The 19,403-nt window shown below is 51.4% G+C and overlaps 6 protein-coding genes across 6 annotated transcripts; 3 read left to right on the top strand and 3 right to left on the bottom strand.

Moving 5' to 3' along the window:
- Positions 1 to 4,795: 4,795 nt before the first annotated feature.
- BCR38DRAFT_410963 (uncharacterized protein) lies at positions 4,796 to 5,536 on the bottom strand (the record flags this gene model as incomplete). The annotated part of the gene is made up of 3 exons (XM_040858528.1): positions 4,796 to 5,123; positions 5,207 to 5,209; positions 5,262 to 5,536. The coding sequence occupies 3 exons, from the start codon at positions 5,534 to 5,536 to the stop codon at positions 4,796 to 4,798; spliced, it is 606 nt and encodes a 201-aa protein (XP_040714400.1).
- Positions 5,537 to 5,982: 446 nt separating this feature from the next.
- Positions 5,983 to 7,495, top strand: BCR38DRAFT_346200 (uncharacterized protein; the record flags this gene model as incomplete). The annotated part of the gene is made up of 3 exons (XM_040856241.1): positions 5,983 to 6,445; positions 6,503 to 6,642; positions 6,701 to 7,495. The coding sequence occupies 3 exons, from the start codon at positions 5,983 to 5,985 to the stop codon at positions 7,493 to 7,495; spliced, it is 1,398 nt and encodes a 465-aa protein (XP_040714399.1).
- A 3,036-nt stretch (positions 7,496 to 10,531) lies between these two features.
- BCR38DRAFT_347058 (DSBA-like thioredoxin domain-containing protein) lies at positions 10,532 to 11,649 on the top strand (the record flags this gene model as incomplete). The annotated part of the gene is made up of 2 exons (XM_040856306.1): positions 10,532 to 10,697; positions 11,066 to 11,649. 2 exons carry the CDS (start codon positions 10,532 to 10,534, stop codon positions 11,647 to 11,649), a joined length of 750 nt encoding a protein of 249 aa, XP_040714398.1.
- A 1,055-nt stretch (positions 11,650 to 12,704) lies between these two features.
- BCR38DRAFT_459034 (uncharacterized protein) lies at positions 12,705 to 14,088 on the bottom strand (the record flags this gene model as incomplete). Its single annotated transcript, XM_040862237.1, has 2 exons — positions 12,705 to 13,695; positions 14,063 to 14,088. 2 exons carry the CDS (start codon positions 14,086 to 14,088, stop codon positions 12,705 to 12,707), a joined length of 1,017 nt encoding a protein of 338 aa, XP_040714397.1.
- Positions 14,089 to 14,558: 470 nt separating this feature from the next.
- BCR38DRAFT_242760 (F-actin-capping protein subunit alpha) lies at positions 14,559 to 15,570 on the bottom strand. The gene has a single exon (XM_040854407.1). The coding sequence runs from the start codon at positions 15,471 to 15,473 to the stop codon at positions 14,667 to 14,669; it is 807 nt and encodes a 268-aa protein (XP_040714396.1). The 5' UTR covers positions 15,474 to 15,570; the 3' UTR covers positions 14,559 to 14,666.
- A 1,479-nt stretch (positions 15,571 to 17,049) lies between these two features.
- On the top strand, positions 17,050 to 17,983 carry BCR38DRAFT_242732 (cytochrome b5-like heme/steroid binding domain-containing protein). The gene is made up of 3 exons (XM_040854406.1): positions 17,050 to 17,386; positions 17,518 to 17,644; positions 17,739 to 17,983. Exons 1-3 carry the CDS (start codon positions 17,271 to 17,273, stop codon positions 17,901 to 17,903), a joined length of 408 nt encoding a protein of 135 aa, XP_040714395.1. The 5' UTR covers positions 17,050 to 17,270; the 3' UTR covers positions 17,904 to 17,983.
- Positions 17,984 to 19,403: the final 1,420 nt, after the last annotated feature.

Below are 19,403 nucleotides of genomic sequence, written 5' to 3'. Positions count from 1 at the left end.
CGTGGTGTGGAAATGATTTAAGCAACCCATGACTCGGTTGCTGCACCTCGATGATGCCGGGGAGATCGGCTGCATTTTTGCTTTCCTTGGCTAGCTTGTCGTCGTGGACGAAAAGGGCGCTATGGCGGCGGTCAAGCAGCATTTGATACCATTGCCATGATTTCTTTGTTGTATATGCTGCTGGAATCCTGCTTTAGCGATGCGCCAACCTTGCGAACGATTGCGCCTCTAGGTGAATCGGGATAGGCCATTGACCTTAATCCTATCCGAAGTTACTGTCCGAAGTTACATTGAAGAAGATCATCTGCCAGGACTCGGCATCCGAAAACGACTGGGGAAGTTCTGTACATATGCGAGGACTGACTGAAACGACCCGAAGCTGCCGGGCCAGATCGTGAATGGAAAAAATATCCCACATCCAATTGACCGTGCACGAGACGTCTTTTGACAACCACCTTTTAGCTCAAGCCGAAGCTCAGACAATGCGGGAGTCGATCCAAGATGGCATGCGAATCCATACTTGTCTGCACGCAGGAGCCATCTTGGCCGCGTTCCGAAAGGCGCATCGCTTATCGTTGCGCCGCGGAGAGTTGAGACGACTATCTATTTTTGATGCTGTGAACTGAAAGAACAGTGCCAAATCGTCGCATCTTGTCGGAAGAATTATCTGTTACGCCACAGGTGCAAGTTTCGCCTAGAGATGTTGTTCCACTGCATAGGCCTGTAATCGCTCTTTTGGGTATTGGGACGGAAGTCGATAATCCCTTCCCTTGAAGTGATTTGAGGCGCTAGGGGTAGACCATGTTTTTCGCAGTAGCCTCTTGCATCTAGAGTATACACAGCCACGCGCATAGCATACCATGGCCGGGGCAAGAGCGCAAAGCTGTCTGGCGCATATTCAGAGGAGGTCAGCATGACTGATTTGACTGCCTCAACCCTGCAACATGACGACACGAGGAGATGCTTGTCGAGCTCCAGCTCCTCACCTAGGGAGGGCGCGTTGGCTCAGGACAACGTTGAGGTATAAAAGCCGCTGCTTTCAATGGTAGCGAATATACTTTGGGTCGTTATTGCGGTCGCGTCAATTGCGCTGTCAGATTTAGGCGTGACCTTGACTTTTGACTCTAGTCGTCCTCCATTACCTGTAGGTATTGTGATACCACTGCCCAATATAGGTGAAATCAATGCCAGACTTACAATCAATGGCCATGGGAGTCGTATCAGGCTTTGCACCTGGCATGGCCGACATAGCCCAAGTGTTGTAGTCATCAATATGGCGTCGCCTTGACCTGGATCAAATCGCCCTCGACGGTTGACAATGGTTCATATCCCGGGAGTTTACCACCGCCTGTATGTGGTGGGGCGCAACCTCGGGCAAGTGGTGTTAGTTGCTTCCCACGAACCGCTTCGCCATCTTCAGAACGACTGCACATAAAAAGTTCTCGAGGCCAGGACCAATAAGTCCGTCATGGAGCTTGCAAAGCAATACAAGCCCCGTGTGACAAGTGATCGTTGGTGAAATAAGCTGGGTAATCCCCGGGGACGCCGACCAAAGTGGTGATGGGAATATTCCCATTCTTGCTAGTACTAGCTTGATTGACCGTGCGTGGCAGGTAATGATAGACGATAGACTAGCCCAACTTGTTCAATAGTACCAAATAACACGTCAATCGATGGATAACACACATCTCCTGAGTTTCGTGTTCCGCTGTTTCTTGAAAAATGGTCAGTAGGCGGTGAGACTTACCTAGGCTATGGGTGATCTCGCTTTCGCCGCTCTTGGGTTTCGCAGGGGCCAAAGGAGCTGAGCAATTTCGTTACGGTTCATGCCTGGAGCATATCCCCCCGCCGACGAACGTGCTCAACGTAACCGGGCTGGTGTTGCGGGTGGCTAGATCGACGTTGGGTAAATGTAGCCAAGCCAGATGCAGTAAGGTCATAGAAGTCGTATGGAAGCCATGGAGGATGCCAAACACGGTCTTCCAAGGCGTTGCCGAGAGGGATGAGATTGAGCTGATGTCACGATGTTTATGCCTCAAGGGCATCGAGAAAAGAGGTAGACAAGCTCTAGGGTCCGCTGCGGGAGATTTCCCTCCACGGGCCTAGGATTGATCTATTGACACATACGGATTCCGTGAAAATATGTGCTTTCACGATGGGAACAGATGGACACGGACATGGGCACAGCATTAATTACCCTCAAACCAGGAACCGCTGCTTTCTCATGCATGGATCGCGGAGTGATGAGAGCGCTGGCGTGGTTGCATTTGTTTCCAAGCTTGCCAAGGCTTCCACGGCTTCTATGCCCCCCTTCCCCTGCTTCGAGAAACCTTCGAGAAACCTGCTGCGTGTAGTTAGCGCAAATTTCAGGCCTGTTTGGGATTGTCATGCACCAGTACACCTCTCCGGGCGGGCATGCAGATTGTTAGCTGTATTACAACCCCCCTAATACTTAGTCTTCCGCTCGTTTTCAGTGCTGTGGAGGGTAATGATACCCTTGTCCAAGTAAACCGGTACTTGACCTCTCACGCAAGTTGAATACGTTGATGGGTCGCTTAAATGGGGGTTCTCATCCGCTAACAATCTGCGTGCCTGGAGAGGTGTACGCACTGGCCACGCGATGTCATCCCCCACAGCCAACCAGACGCTACACACCAGATTTGTTGATTGGGTCTACGTCCCAATTTTACCATATTTGGGCCTCAGCTAGTTCCGACAGGCCCGGCGTCTGGAAAGTAGACCGCCTACAAGAGGGAAGGGCTGTTCGCATCCACTCGGGTGGTACGAAGAGCTACGTTGCTTGAGCTCGTATTGTCCGGGATATGACATGATTAATGAAGATATAGCTCGGGGTTGGGCAACGGCCGGTTCTTTTGTCCATGGTACTCGGTATTTGGAGGAGTTGGAAAGGACGTCCCGAGTTGAGAAAGCAATGCGCAAGCTAACGGCTCGTTCCTAATGACGGAAAGTTCTGGGGATGAGTTGGTTGTCGAAAGGAAAGCTTCTAGTTGCACGCCTGCCCCCCAGTGATGTTTAGAGCAGGGCTATTGAGTAAAATCGCGAAAAGTGTGTTTTGGTGGCTTCGTAGGCAGGTCACTTTACCGCAAGCCGCCAAAGCTGCAATGGTCCAGGCAGTCAGTCCATGTTGCGCCTTGCATTGAATGAAATCTAGCACATCCCGGCACAGCGAGTCGAATAAGTGCTTTCCGAGTTGACATCAATCGGATTCTGAACTGTGAGTGGTACAATCGTTGCTGCGCTTTGTTTCGTCAAAATCAAGTCACCCAGTCCAAGTGTCTCTCTAACTGGAATTTCTGGGCAAGCCAGAAATATGACGACTGGCAAAATCATATTTGGTGAGCACCTCTATGGAAAGGCTTGAAATGTTGTCGTACCTATCTTCTGTGAACACGTGAACATATGACCTTGCATTATCCACTCAACTGTGGCTTCAACTTTTGCATTTTAAACTATCAGGAGTCAGCTTTTAGTTGCCTCCACAGACGGTTATCATAAGGTGCACTCCTATACACCTTGCTTGCCTCGCTTGCCTCGCATTATTCATTAGGCTGTGACAGAATTGCCGTCACTCATCTTGGGAGAATCAACGGGTGCCAGGATGTGATGAGCAATCTCCCGAGATCCGCAGTTCCGCAATCGCAAAAATACTAAAATATTGGTTGATGGCGACGAGCAACTGGTTGGCGTACTTGGTATTTGCTGGAAGAAAAGTTTTGGTGCGGTTGGTAACGTGCAGGTGATGCGTGGCTGCATCAGATATCTAGGTGAATAATGAATGAATGCCTTTCGAAGCTGATTTTGCCTCTTCTTTTCTTGTTCTTCGATATCAAGTCGAGCGGCTGCCCAGTGCTGCGCAGCCGCTTTAGAGTTTTGCTGCAATTCAACAAGGTTGACGTAGATTGTAGGGGTAGCTTCAAGAGATCTCGAGGAGCTGTGACCAACCCGTCCTTGTCGGACCTTGCTTGATGTCGCTTGAGACTCTCGTGCTTCTATGGTGGGATATGTGATAGTAGACGGCAATATGCACTTGAGTACACACGCAGTAGCCCTGTAAAAAATGCATTGCGATGATAATGGTCGCTACAGCCGACCAGTCTCATGATTCATCGTCTCTTGCGACTCTGCGATGCTGCCGCTGGCCAAGCAGCGGGGGAAAACCAGAGAAAAGTATCGCTACATGCCGTGGGTGGACTTGGAAAGCTCGCGTGTATTCCCCAGGTACGCTATACATGTCTTGAGAGGCCCTGCTGGCGTTGGCCCGGCTTGTTCTCCACCTTCAAACAGTGCTAAGACCAACTGGAATCCCAGTGCAAGCTAGGTCAGGCTAGGTACCTGACAAGCCCCGGTGGCACGGACTTGACTGGACGAAAAGGGATCAAAACTTTGCTCGAATTTGCCCAGCGGAGAGAGTTTGGGGGGCAGTCGACTCACAAGGAAGGTACGTACCCGGGTGGTCCTTCCCCTGCCCCCAGTTCGTTTCAACTCACACCTTGCACGCAAGCCCACTTGCCCACCGCACCACCACGTCCAAGTTAGCACCGCACCCAGTGACCTTCATTCGAGCAGGGGGCCATTCCATTTGATCGATGTCACTTCTTAATATTTTCTTTTCGACCTCGATTCTAAATCCTGATCCCATCCGCGTCCTGCTGCCTTTAGACAACACCCAACGCTTCCCTTTATCCCCCACACCACCCTCATTGTCTTCCAACGCGTTTTTCTCTATCGCGACAGCCATCAAAAGTTGCAGGTAAGGACCACATACTGCCCCGTTCTAGCCCTTCTGTCCCATTAGCGTTTGTCGTTGCTGTTGCTCGACCTGTGCTGTATACGGTGGGTGCCCGTTGGTCCAAGGTTCAAGGTCCATGGTAGCTGCACCATGATCTGTGCTTTGGCTTTGGACCACGACTTCTGTATTGTGCGGCTTGGTATGAGATGGTCTGCATGCTGTTGGAGCTCGAGGCACCGTTGAACCACAGACCTCGCAAACCTGCAAACTGCCCATACTTGCATCAACTACCGCTGGCGCCGACCCAAGGGCTGTGCTACTCGATCCACCATCGACCAAATAGCGGCAAACATCATCACCTCTCCCTTGTTTACTATTGTTATTCGGCCTGACATTCTCTGGAACAACTGCCTCTCCAGCATTCTCATTTGTATCCGTGAAGCTGACTCAACGTACATTCTAGATCATAACGTCAGCACCCAGTTCGCAGACACGAACAAAAAAAACATACGCGAATACTACCGTGGTACTGTTCCAGCTCCGCCATTTTCGCTGAAGTTGAAACGAGTTGCCAACGCGCTTGCCTGAAGGAGCCGACGCGCTTGCGAATCCTCCGACCGCACGAGTCCCAGAATTCCAGTCGTTCCCTTGCTGCAGGTATTCCAGCAGTGGGCAAGGATAAGATTGCCGAGTCGACAAGTCAATTTCTGTGGCGGTGTGCTGGTTCAACCTGATAGTCAGACGAAGGTATTTTGGTGACGCGTTGGATTTGGTTCGCAGCTTCATCTTCGCCTCACTTTTGGTCTGCCATCAGTACCGCCCTGAATTCCCAGCGTCTTTCGCATTGCATCAAGCACGGGTATAACTGGAACTCGGCAAATATATACAGCCAAACCAGAGCCACTGGAACCATCGATTATTGAGAGCACGCCACTGGAGCTTGTGGTGAATTCGAGGAGCTACAAGCCGCATTTTCCATATCTCACCACTTTTTGATGATACGGTTGATAAGATCCACCACTGGTTGATACGTCACTATTTACACGTCCAGGTCAGTTAGGATCACTGGAGCTATTTACCCATATGCACCTGACGACTCTATATTTGTGTCGCCGACGCATATATGAAAGTAAAGGAGTGGCATACTGACGAACCTTCAGCGACTCACCTGATCCTGCTTGGACCTCATTATGTCGAAGTCCCCATCGTCAGAGGTAATGAACATAACGAACATGCTAGGCCAAGATCAAAAGAACGCTGCAGCTGCAGTGGCTGGAAACCTCAATGCACAAGGCCAAGCACATGTTCAGCATGCTGAGCATCAACAGCAACATCAGCAGCAGCATCTACCCCATATGATGGGTGCGGGAATCGATCGCACTAATTCGCCGCACGGTTCAGAGAGTTCCCATTACTCTGGCCCGCGTGGTGGTGGTGCTTTGGAAGCTCTGAACGGCATGGGTAACGCCCGACCCTATGGCTCGCCTGCTTCTATGCATGCAATGCCCATGACCGACCCCAACATGCCGCCTGGTATGATGATTCCTGGCATGCCACCGATGGCCCCCACTAGTCACGGTATGCCTGTTCAGTACCCCCCTAATCCGAAGGTGGAACAACAGCCACCGCCAAAGGCGTATCCATGCAGTACGTGTGGCAAGGGCTTTGCACGACGCAGTGATCTGGCAAGACATGGTAAGCCAATTAGAGACTTGTAAATGTACATTCAATGCTGATCCTCTGATTTTGTAGAGCGCATTCACAGTGGCGTCAGACCTCATGTTTGCGATTGGGCCAACTGTGGCAAGCAGTTCATTCAAAGATCTGCACTGACGGTTCACCAACGCGTTCACACAGGCGAGAAGCCTCATATGTGTGAGAGATGTGGCAAGGTAGTGAAACTCTTGCAACGTCGTTGAGTACTTCATACTAACTTTTTTTATTTTGCAGCCCTTCAGTGATTCAAGCTCACTGGCAAGACACCGTCGTATTCATTCAGGGAAACGGCCGTACAAATGTCCCTACGCCGATTGCCAGAAGACATTCACTCGGCGCACTACATTGACCCGACACCAGAACCATCACACAGGCACAGTGGAGGAGGCGGCTGAAGCGACAAGGGTGGCCCTGGCCGCCGCACAGGCCAGCAAGCATGCCTCCCGCCAATCGCGCAGCGACGGTGATCCGATGTCAAACCATGCTTCGCCGATGAACACACCCTCTCCAGCACAGCGCAACATGTCCATCTCTCCCAACACTGACCTTGCTTCTTCGACTGCCGCTGCCAATGCTATGCGCCAAAATGAGTATTCGTACTTGAACAACAACGGTTCTCTTCCGGCACACCTCCGCACAGATATGCACCCGCAAAACCCTACATCGGCCCCTGCCTATGGCAACAGCATGCGTCCTACTTCCCACCCCACAAGCTATCCTCCACCGCCCACTCTGGAGCCCAATGTTGAAACGCAACAGTCAGGACCAGGTAGCGCTGGCGGCAGTCATATGGGCAGTGTTGGATGGGCATCACCTTCGCCGCATGTGGCTTCGCCAACTCACAGCAACAACGGAAATGGATATGTCTACCCCGACCCCACTGAGCAGTCGTTCGCTCCTAGTATGGGCCAACTCTACTATGGAAACGCCCCTGGTACCATCCGCCGTCCTCAGAGCATAGAGCCTGGATCCAACTCATACGATAACAAGGCTCGGCCAGGCGATATGTGGGCGTCGGGTCCAGCTTAGGACGATGGACCGGCCAGCAACGCCGAACCCTCATACAGCTATCCCGAACCGCCTGAGTTCTGACACGGGGACGAGCCAGGCTGAAAAGGAGAAGCCACACGGCTGCTCTTCCTAGATCTCAATATCACCCACCCCACGGATCCGAGCTCCTGGACTTTGTCTGTGCGAAATTACGATCAATTTTGAGGGATCACTCTATTCTCAGCTCGCCAATAGATCTCCTTTGTTTGTTCACACACCCTGCTTCCGGAAAATCTGAGAATACCCACGGCACGGAACACTTTCGCCACACAATTCGAGACTGGAGTCAGTTGGACGGCGTTACGGAAACAATGTGCTTTCAGTGCTGCTTCCAATTTTCTCAGTTAAAAAGGTTCCCCTTACACTGCAACACCTAATAATTACATGGCGTGGACCGAGCTTGACCCGTATACCTTCCTAATACAAAATGTGGACTTGCATGCAGCCGTGGATGATGGGGCGTGGGCGTGGGCGGCGGCAGTCTTTGGTTCTCTTGCTCTTCTTACAGCTTAGCTGGCGCATAGGCTGGGCAGGCTCGGCAGCCTCGACGATCCTAATCCGTATGAGGAAAGAAAAGTATGCAGGTGTTGGGACACGCATGGCAGCCGAAAAGGAAGAAGTTGGGTCGCGCTGGTTTCATTGTAGAGTAGTACCGAAGTCGCGACAATCGGTCTTTGTTTTTCGACAATGAGGATGAAAAGCGATTTGATTAGAAGCGATGGGGAACCTCAATGCCGCGACCTCTTCAGGTCGGAGAATGGGATTTTGTCGGGGCATTTTTGGAAGACTAGTTGGAGGCGTCTGCTAAGGTGGGCTTGAGTTACTCGTCAGGTTGGCCTCAACAGAAGGCTTGGAGCTGAAAGAAATGTCTGGTATAGGAACTGTCGCTGGTGTGGGCCAGCGATCTCGATAGACGCATAGTAATCTCGATTCTGACAATATTGCGGTGCCATAGCTGCTCGTGTGCGCGTTCGAAATGATATTTGCCGCCCTGGACGGTAGTCTAGTCTGTCCGTCTGCCACTACTCAAGTACTTCAGCACAAAGTTCTTCCGTCAAGCTGTAAACAGGTGGACGGACACTTGTGGCGATTTTGTTTTAGACCTCACAAGCCTTGGTGGCGACTTTCCCTTCCACAAACATACATGTACTGGCCAGGCAGGAGATACCCTATGTTGAGCTGGGATCAACGCCAGCCAGCTTCTGGGAAATGTGATTGCCCAAATGAGATTGCCATGCCACTCTGGTTGGCGGCGCCCTCGGTACGTCGACTTGTTCCACGTGGCTGCCAGGATCCGACCGAGACAATATTTTTAGATGCTTCTATCTAAGCGACTAGACGCTCGTCGAGATGCATCGCTGATGTCCCAATCTGATGGGAAAACATATGTCCATCCCACCAAATGGTGGGGTTCTGAGCAACAGGCGCTTGGATCAAGCAAGCTTCAGGGTTTGTAGAAGAAATCGATTCACGCAAGGATGGCAAAGGCACGCACAAACGAGAAAAAGCCGATATCACGATGCATCTTAGTACCGAGATGAGATTGGGGCGGACAATGTGCTGACCGGGTCAAGATGTCCCCCCGTCCCCCCCTTCGCAGCCCTAACGATGGAGACATGTGACGGAATCGCAAAACCACGTTGTGGGCCAGGGCTTCGACTTCCATGTGTCTAGACTGCTCGTGATGTGTATTTGTCAGACCACTTCCAGACATCGACGACGCCTCAAAATCTCAGCCCGTCCGATTTGGAGGAGACGGGATCCGGTCGTGTGGGAATGCGTGTAGGAAGTCGCCTTCACCTTCCCAATGATGGCGACAAGCAATTGATGATGCACCCACATTGATGTCGCTCCATGTAATCCATGATCCCGAGCGCACTTATTACTACCTACTTCCAACGGCGGAGCTTGCTTTCTAGCTTCTAGCCGAGGCGGCGGCTTGCCAGAGAAAACGGGCTCGAGCATTTGGTGCGCTTTGGTGATCACAAATCAAAAAATCAAAAGTGATGCAACGCCGCCAATGGTTCGACTTTTTCCTCAACGCAACGCAGCGCACCACGCGCGTCTTCGGTAGCAATGTTCCGGATGATGGCAACGCGGGCTCGTCGCGAAATGATCCCCTCTTTCGTCCATCTCTCCCTCCCGTCTCCCTTCGTTTCTCCCAATATGGTACCACCTTCTTCAGATTGCAACCCGCCGTGCATCGCGTTGGATCGAGGCGCTCTCTATCCTCTCCCCTTTTACGGCAAGGCAAGACTGGACGCCTTTTTAGTCGAGTGCATTGGTTTGGCTGAAGCCTCTTTGCGTTGAAGACGCGATATCGCGGCTGGCATATAGTCCCGGCACAAGACGCTTACCGAAGCGAGACGTCTCGGGCTTTGATAACGACGCCCCAAGTGGGTTGGTACTAACTGTTGCCGTGGATTGATTAGTTAGCCATTTTCTTCTTTCTTCCTTTCTTGGGAGGTACGGCTGGATTTGCTGCCTTGCCGTCTCATAATCAATATCGCGAGCTGGATTCCGGATTAGGTTTTTGTATGCACTATCCTTGCGGACTTGATATGTGGGTTGCGTACCGGTGCTGCCACTTGGCGAGGATAGAAGAACCATAGCCCTTGGCTTCCCACTCCTCGCGGACTAAACTACGACGGTACTGGCAGACGCAACAGGTTATCATTACTCAACCACGTGGCCAGCACTGGAACGTGGGTTGGAGGGCTTCGACCAACACTCTCTATCAATTTGTTCTCGGGGCAGTAGTCCCTGTGTAAGCTGTCACGGGACCTTGACCGACATCTGCCGAAAAGGAGCATCATCTTCTCAGCTTCTCCCGGGACGGAGGTTTCACCTCGACCTCAACATTGGAGCATCAGACCCAATCAGGGTGAACCAAGACACACCAACACGATGAAAAGCATCAAGGAGTTGCTGCAGCCGGAGGACGAGTTGCCCGCTGGCGAAGAAGAACGCAGGCTGGAGGCAGCCGTCAAGAAGGAGAGTTCGATCTCACAGGATATGCATTTTATCATCGAGTTCATCCTCGACACGATATGTCCGCATTGCTTCATTGGCTTCAAGAATCTCGAACGGGCCATTGAAATATACAAGGCACGGCATCCAGGGGCGACCTTTGAGATTACCTGCTCACCTTTTATACTAAATCCATTGGCACCTCGAACTAGTAAGATAGACCATACTTTTCCTATTTATCCCCCATCACCCGTACTGTGGTTGCTTCAGTGGCTCTGCTATTCAATGTTCTTCAACCAGCATCCACCAAACTCTGGCACATGGAAATGTAAGGTCCATCCCTGTCCGGCCAGAGCAAGGCACGAGCAAGGCACACTACAATGGAGACCATCCATCCTAAACAACCCAACTTCCCTATTTCATCCCTTCCAAGACGTCCCATCATCACAAAGGCATTACATATAACCCTGCAGAACAGCATGGCTACGCTCGATACAACTTGCACCATCTCATACCCACACAACAACTGAAGCGAATTACCTATATAAGTCTAGCACAGCTAACCAAACACCCCTCCAGTCCCCAGCAACCGAACCTGGCTAACCCAAGTACGAGGGCACCCAGACATCCGCTTGCACGAATGGACCCAACGTGGCCACCTCGTCGGCATTGACTTCGACTTCGACGGTCTAAGTGGCAACTCGCGCGACTCACACAAGCTTCTCCGTCTAGCCCTCGAGCCTCGCCCCACCATCATCCGCAGCACCGCCTTCGCGATCACCGGCACTCCCTCTCCCTATGCACACTCCCCCCCGCGCGGCCCCGCCCTGCAGCTGCGCCTCCTCGAGGCCATATACCGAGGCCACTTCGAGTCCCGCCACGGGATCGGGGACCGCGAGTGGCTTCTAGAAGTAGGTGTAACGGTGCTGGGTTTGCCACGGGAGGAAGTGCGTGCTTGTCTCGAGAGCGAGGAGTGGGGGCTCGCGATCGATACGCTAGATTCCGAGGTCAGGAGTAGGGGGTTTAGGGGCATTCCGGGATTTGTAATTCAGGGACGATTCAAGGCCGAGGGGTGGCAAGAGCCAGGGTTCTTTGCGGATGTGTTTGAGAAGGCGAGGGAGAGGATGGTCGAGGAGGGGGGTGGTGACGGGCATCATCGGTAGCGATACGGCAGGGAATACGGTACACGAGACATTAGGAGTGATGGGGACACGGCATCCAGCATACGGCAGATTAGGTCGGGATGCGCAGTGGTTTGATCATGGCCTGATCATGGCCTCGATCTAGCAGAGAGGAGCGAGACAAAAACCTGAATGTGCAATCTACGATTACTGATCTATATAGCTGAGTTGTTGGCTACCGTATGCAAATAACGGACCATTAACATGGGGGCCAGCGAAGAAGTGCATACTGACCAATCAAGTGTCACCGCAGGGCAGACAGGGGCTAATCTCGTTCAGTAATCCGATGTGCTCTGCGAAAGGTGAGTTGGCGCCGGTTGTCGAGGCTGCATGAGAGACATTGAACTACTCCTGTGCTAGGCTTGAAGGTCAGGGTCTTAAACCTATTTGAACTACCGGGCTGAACCAATGTTGAGAACTTTTAGATTGTGTTGGCAGCGCAAGTAAATAGCATATCTAGAGAGACAGTGGACAATGCGAGATCGGATTCATGTGGAAAGCTTCGCACGGCACTGTATCGAGCTTTCATTTGACTTATACAGTGATGCCAACAGAAGTTCTATCTTTTTTTTCTTGCCCGCCTTTTCTTTTTCCCTCTGATAGCATCTCACAATTGCAGTGCTGTTAAGGGCTATCCTGGGTTATTGGCATGGCAAATGTCAGTATTCTCGATACTCACGTACTTGCTCCTAATGGGCTGAGAACCAGACCACTAGGACAAGTAGATATTCGTCCTCACACCCTCTTATATGAGACGATTAGTTCATTAGCAATCTGTCGCTGCATCCCCTAGAAACCTCCAAGGACAACCATCCCTTTCGATGATTTGGCAGAATAGCCACATTCTCCTCTTTGCCATCATCGACAGGTCTGTCCAAATATACTGCCGCAACGCCGAAATCAAACCTTTTTATGTGCGAATGTGACAACCTAAAAGCGATCCGTCTTGATCATGCCAAGTTGCCATGTCGATGCTTCAAACCATCACCATTACTAAACGCCTCCCAATGCAGCTGCAAAATTCCACAAAAGCTCCATCACCGTCGCAGATGACTGTAGTCTTGAAGCATGCCCAACATGTGCGTATTGGTGAAGTTGGCCTTCTTCAAATTGGTCTTGCGCTTCTTCTGCTTCGACTTGGCCGTCTCCTTAACCTTGAGCCGGGGGTCGTCGCTGGCGGGCTTCTGCCCCGCCGCCTTAAGCTTGCGCACAATGTCGTCCAGCGACGGCAGCTCGGCCTTCAGCCACATGTTGCGGAACTCGGCATCGACGGGGTGGAACAGTTCCGGACTGTCGATCCATACAAACTTGGCGTGGCCATCTTTTTTAGTCCGCACCACCAGCAGCTTGTGCTCCGCCTCAAGTTCGTCAATCGCCTTGTCGCAGTCGGGCCAGCCGTCCTTCAGATCCTTTACTTCCAGCTTGCTTGCGTCCGTCTTGCGCTGCAGGTACTCGAGCAGCGTCGCCTTGGATTTTACTCCTGGGATCTTGGCAACGTGTTCGTACCTGCCCGTTCGCCATGACGGCTGCGCCTTCTCCTTATCACCGTCGCCTCCCTTCTTCTTCGGCTCGGCAATGAAGCTGATCTGGGGATGGTTACGCATGCGCAAGGCGATTCGCTTCTGTTGCGCTTCGGCCGTGTGCTGCATAGACAGGTGTTCCAGAACTTCTTGCAACGTCTTGGGCGCACCCTTGTTCTTCAAGAACGTCACTGCGAAGGAGATCTGGGTACCGATGTCATCGCCAAAGTTGACGTTGGCTGCGGCAGCCGCAGCCGGCGTGGGGTTTATTGCGGCGAGATTGCGGATGCTGCTCTTGCCTGCCTCTGCCTCACGTTTCTGACGCTTCGACGAGGGCGTGCCGTGTGATGCATTCGACGCGTTCGAGGGCGACGGAGATGGAGGTTGGAGGCTGCGCTTGCTGCCCGTACTGCTGAGGCCGAGCTTGCCTGAAGACATGGTGGATGGCTGGCTATTAGACACTGATGATGGAGACTTGAAGGGACCTGGTTGACGATGGCAACGGTTGCTAGCAGATAATTGGAGAGTGCAATCGACTTCGGCTAGCGGTTGATGGCAGGTTACTGAAAGAATGGAATCGGCCTGGACGGTGGTTGTGAAGTGGATAATGAACGCAAGAGAACCTCTTTGTTAAAAGTCTGGGCAATATAATTTTCGAAATGGAGAACCGAGGAATCACAGTAAGCGGATAATCCAAGAACTCAAGGCTGACTCAAACGAGGCTGGTGTCGGTGTCGGAGAATTAAAATACGGGGAGTCGTGGCTTGAATGGCGAACAAAGTGGGCCTGGCTCTGGCTGCCTGGGGTGAAGGCACGCATTCGTCAATATCACACCCAATTTGGACTTCCATGGTCCAATGCACGGAACTACTCACATATATTTTGATGCATACAGTGGCATTCTAGCTATTATCGTATTGCCACTTGTGGTCGTCCTATTTCTCTATGGATAAGTGCTGGCTCCAAATTCCTGAGCTTATTCCTCTAGAGAGCATATGTTATTGCTTTCATAGCATTCTTCCCTTGGGAACACATCCAGGGTTCCATCTGCACTGGGCTTTCCATGTTAGTGACACGCTCCTGGTCAGAAAGAGCAGTGATTCGACAGCGTGTTTGGACGCTCCTCGTACGAGTGCGCTGGGCACTAGTAATGAAGTGTCTGTTCATGCCTCACCCTCAATAATTCTCGACGTGGATAAGCCATGGAATAACAGACTTGTATATGTCTTTTGGACATTGCCATTATACGGAGATGTTTGCTAGACTTTGGGGATGCGTTGTCCCCGTATGAAGGGTCGTCCTTTCAAGACTCGACTGACGTGGGAATCCACGCCATGTTAGAAGTCAGTCCTTGACACCGAATCTGACTGTCTCCAGAAAGAAGTTTTGTGGAAATCAAACTGACTGATATTCATGGTATCGAATAACGCTTTTATATGAATGGGAAAAGGATGCTCATCAGGGATGAAAACGGTCCCCCTATCGTCTCGCACCTCCAATGTCTTGTCCCACGCGATAGCTGGCCACCTTGTCCCATTCAATCTTTTGTCTCGTCACAGGCAACTGCCTTCGAAGTCCCTTGAACGCGCCCTCGCTCAGCGACATGAAACCCCTGTTCAGCTCCTCCTGGTATTTCTTCTCCACTGCTGCGATCTCCTTGGCAATAGCCACCCCCGTCGCGCCCGCCGAGCTCGAAACCGGCTTGTTGGTCAACAGACGGACGTTTCCGTCCTCGTAGTAGTGTACATCGACCTTGAGGCTGCCTTCGAGGGTGCCCGACGTGGGCTCAAAGACGTAGAGCGAGCGCCACCTTCCGTTCCAGAAGTTGTTGGGGCTGTACTTGTTGGCGACGAGGACGATGGCGACCTTGGAATCGTTCTCGATGGGGTAGACGCCGTACGCGGCGTTGGCGTAGTGCTCCCGGGCATAGGTCGACAGGCTCTTGAGCGTAGACTTGACGAGGTCGGTTTGCGGGCCCTCGAGCACGTGGCTCTGGACGCTGCTGGCCTTCTGGGTAGCGTGGTTGAAGGCGAAGCTGGAGGAGCTCTCAACGTCGTAGTAGCGCCCATCGCCGAAGGAGTTGTGCGAGCTGATAACGACTTGTTGGCTACTACCGGGCAGTTTGACTGTGGTGAACTGCTCCTCGTTGTACTTCTCGAAGGCGGGGGTGAGCTTCGACACGAGGCCAGGGTCGTTGACGGTGAGGGCTTTGATGTCGGCCACGACGTCTGCTAGCTCTCCGGGCGGCGCGCCTTCCACGAAGGACTCGATCGTTTCGAGAGACATTGTTAGGGTGTTGTTGTCTGGAGGGACGCTTCTAGGTTTGATGTTGGAGCTGACACCGAATGCGAGCGCGGGGCAAGTGGGGGAGCTGTTGCAAGCATTGCATAATTAAATCCATATTGAATAACAAGGTTCTGGAGTATCCGAATAATGAATCCCAGCGATCTTTCTAGAACTCGACAGACCCGCCCTTAGACATGGGTGTCTTTTCTATGGACATGACAAAACTGCCATGCTTGGATGTGTTTCAAGAACTGGGGAAAAAAGTCTACAAGAAAAGAAAAGAAAAAGAAGGAAAAGGAGAAGAAAAAGTGATGAGGCCGTACAACGACGAAATTAGGTCCACAGAGTTTGGCCATCTAAATACGAAGACGAAGAAGCTATCTTAATACTGGATGGAGTACACGGGGAAATGTTCTAACATGCTCTAACCCGTATATATACGAACGGATTTATACTGGACCAACGCTAAATTTCGTCTTGTGATGTAGACTGAGCTTGTTGAGCTGAGTGGACTTGGCTTTCGAGCCCTCGATGCTGGCATATTGCCAGACGAATCCACATCCCCTCATGGCATTTTCCCTGCTTGTAGATGGTCTCCTTCGTCATACTAGTTGAGACATGGTTCGGCCCTTCGCCGTGGCTACTTGAGCTGACACGGGCCCGAACTACTGAATCGGCCGCAGTGTAACCGGACTTCGAAATCAGGGCCGGGCCGTCTCTACAACAATTTGATGCTTCGACTTAGTTGATCAGTCTGGTATTCCGGAGCCGAGGTGATGGTCTAGACGGCCGTAAGGTTGGGCAACCGGCTGCTACTGTTCAGGAATCGCCACGAGTGGAGCGTCATGCCTCCTACTGAGGCCAAGTATTCCGTATTCCAAGTCACACCTGAGTTGAATTGCATGGCTTCACCAATGGCACCTCTTATTAGGCCATATTCCAAGATGTTGCAACGTCCAGCATGGGCTGTGAGATGGTCACTCCGTATCCAATACACGTATTCGGATGCCCTGGATAGTTCACAGCAGTAATTTCATTGGGTCTGTCTCTAAATCAAGCCAAGCGTCTGCTGGGTTTCATAAAGTTATGCATCGAGCTCGCTTTTGCCCCAGGATTCTGTGGTTGCAATTACCTTCACCGGCAAATGGAACCGAGGCGTCGGTTGAGTTTCCCCTCACAGGAGTCCAAGCTGGAGGGAGAGATAGCAACCCGAGAATCCACTTTGTACCTTTGCACAAGTTTTACTGACCATCATCGCATTGTGTTTGACGATAATCGAATTCAACGCATCTAGCTCGAACCATCGTTTCTTATGTAATTGTTCCAAAGTCTTGCTGTAATACCGCTGGTCCATATAGAGTTATAGCGGCCGCTGAAAAGTTAAAGATAACACAACCCGCAAAAAGAGATGAGGGCCATCGGGCATACTTCAACAATTACAGAAGGCACAAGCCACTAACGGGTCCCCAACATCAATGCACTGACATTAGCAGCACTTTCATTCGCTGCAGCCTCTGGAGCTGTGCAGATTGGGTGAGATCGTTAGACAGGGGAGTGCAGTGTGGAAAGTTCGACATCTGAAATTCTGCCGAAAAGGCCACCACCACCAGCACCACCTCCGGGTCTCCTCCGCTCCATCTTAAGCCTTCTAGACCACTACCACCACCACCTTTCCTTTCATGTTCTTATCTCACCGCAGTCGGACAAACCTCACGTCGCCTTAACATCTGTCGCAATTTCCCCCCAACGAATCATCAATAGACCGGTTGATTGCCTTTCCCATCAAAATTCGCAAAAATGGCCGAGAAGGAGTACACGTATCAGGATGTTGCTGAGCACAACACCAAGAAGGACCTCTTCATGGTCATACATGACAAGATCTACGATACGACGAAGTTTGTTGACGAGCATCCGTAAGTGCCGTCCTTACTTCTGTCCAGTGCGAACATCCCGAATCCGAGGGCCTTTCCACCGCTGGCCCCTTTTCTTTCCATTTCTGATGCTGTTGCGGTCAGACTTGCTGACAACCCGATCCGGAATACAGCGGTGGTGAGGAAGTCATGCTAGACGTCGGTGGTCAGGACGCAACAGAGGCATTCGAGGACGTCGGTCACAGTGACGAGGCGCGGGAAACCCTGGAGACGTTGCTTGTCGGCAGCCTAAAGAGACAGGTAAGCAAAACCCAACAACTGTCGCCCTCTCCTGGCCACCACCACGATCTCACACGCTCGCTCAATATGCTAACATACATCTTCTTCCTTCTAGCCCGGCGACCCTGAGCCCAAGGCATCTCAACCCTCCCTGTCACCTTCCGCGAACACGAGCACGGCCGGCCTGGGTACAGCTTTGTACGCCGCCGTCTTCATCGGTGGTCTTGCCGCCTATGGTACCTACCAGTATATGCAAGCTCAGAAGGAGGCTCAGAACTAAGAAAGAAATTACGTGATGGCCATCCGGAATGCGACATACGAAGACTCAAGGACTTGGTGGTGGCGGGATGGGATTCAATTTGGGTTGCGATTTTTTGATTGACGCACATATAGCTGTTGTTGACGTTTAATAGACCAGGTCGTGTCGTTCTCCCTTCATGTTAGCAGTATGCATTGGTGTTTCGATCACTCCAGCCTTGATGCTCGATGAAGTCGAATTGACGGCGGAAGCTATCACAAGATGCATAGGACACCGGAATATCTTGAGATGATCCCCATGCACCGCAGGTTATGCCGCCAAGGCCATATAGGAAAGCGCCTTGATATGCACTGGTCATTCTGCATCCTTTCGGAGACGAAATAGCGACCACATGTTTCGCTAGTATCGGTGTCAAGTTCAATAGACTACTCTGCAAAGCTACTTTGGACATCACGTCCGTCATGCTATTCTAGACGTTATGTTCACATAACGTAAGCAATGCTTACATTTATCTGAGTCTCCCTTTATGGCCAAACTAACTAGGCCAAAAGATAGGCAGACTGGCGGGTTTTAGTGACTGCTTTGCATACCACACCCCACGCAGACCTCGACTCGCTTGATATTGTACTCGATCGACGTCAGCCTGAAACTTGCATTACTTCCTCAAGCCAACCGAGTATCTGTGGCTATCTTTTGCATGTTTGACCAATCACGTTCCCTCATGACTGGATTCACACCTACACAGATCAGTCTGATGCAATGACCGCTTCACCCATACGACAAACCGTTATGATATCAAACACTGCCACATATAGAAACCATGACAATGCAAGCTTCCAATTAACTGTAGAATAAATTCTGACAGAAATCGCCGGGCCAGCTTGGTTGGCAGCGCACTCTTACCCAAGTGAGTGTGAGTGAGGATATATATTATAAGCACTTGCAGCAGACGCCTATAGGTTCTCCTGCCTGCATCTTTTCGCGTAAGCTGCAACTGAGTAAGGGTGGTCGGTTCCGGCCCTGCATAGACTAGTTCTTCGAGTACTACTCCTAAGCGTCTCCAATGGTCTATCAAGCTTTCACTCCAGCGGCAGTATCGTCGACAGCATGTCTTTTTCCGGGTTGGGTTATATTCGCATGGAAGAGCAGCCCGTAGCTCTGCGAATTACCAAAATCCGAAGACAGACTGCAAAATAAATTCACTCTTGTTTAAGCCTTCCGAGATTGCATGCAGCAAGATTTTGGGCGTCCCTAGTTCTGCCCACCATAAATACACAATATACGTGCTCAAGTGAGTTACTCATGCTGGATTCAAGTGGGGAAATGGCCAGTCAATAACAGCGCGCTCTTCACCGCGAAAGAAACACCTGTGGCTGGAGCTTCTCAGCTTCAAATCCTACGCAACAACATCGGTTCCTGTTGCTAACTAACTATCGAGTCACGGGAGACGTCAACTGATAACCATGCCGTAGAATTTTACAAAACGCAAGGAACAAGAACTTCCTAATATGGGGAAACTCG

The sequence above is a fragment of the Pseudomassariella vexata genome (genome assembly GCF_002105095.1).
Source record: "Pseudomassariella vexata strain CBS 129021 chromosome Unknown BCR38scaffold_9, whole genome shotgun sequence".
NCBI lineage: Eukaryota > Fungi > Ascomycota > Sordariomycetes > Amphisphaeriales > Pseudomassariaceae > Pseudomassariella > Pseudomassariella vexata.
The sequence above is the reverse complement of the archived record's forward strand: the minus strand, read 5'-3'. Positions and strand labels throughout refer to the sequence as shown.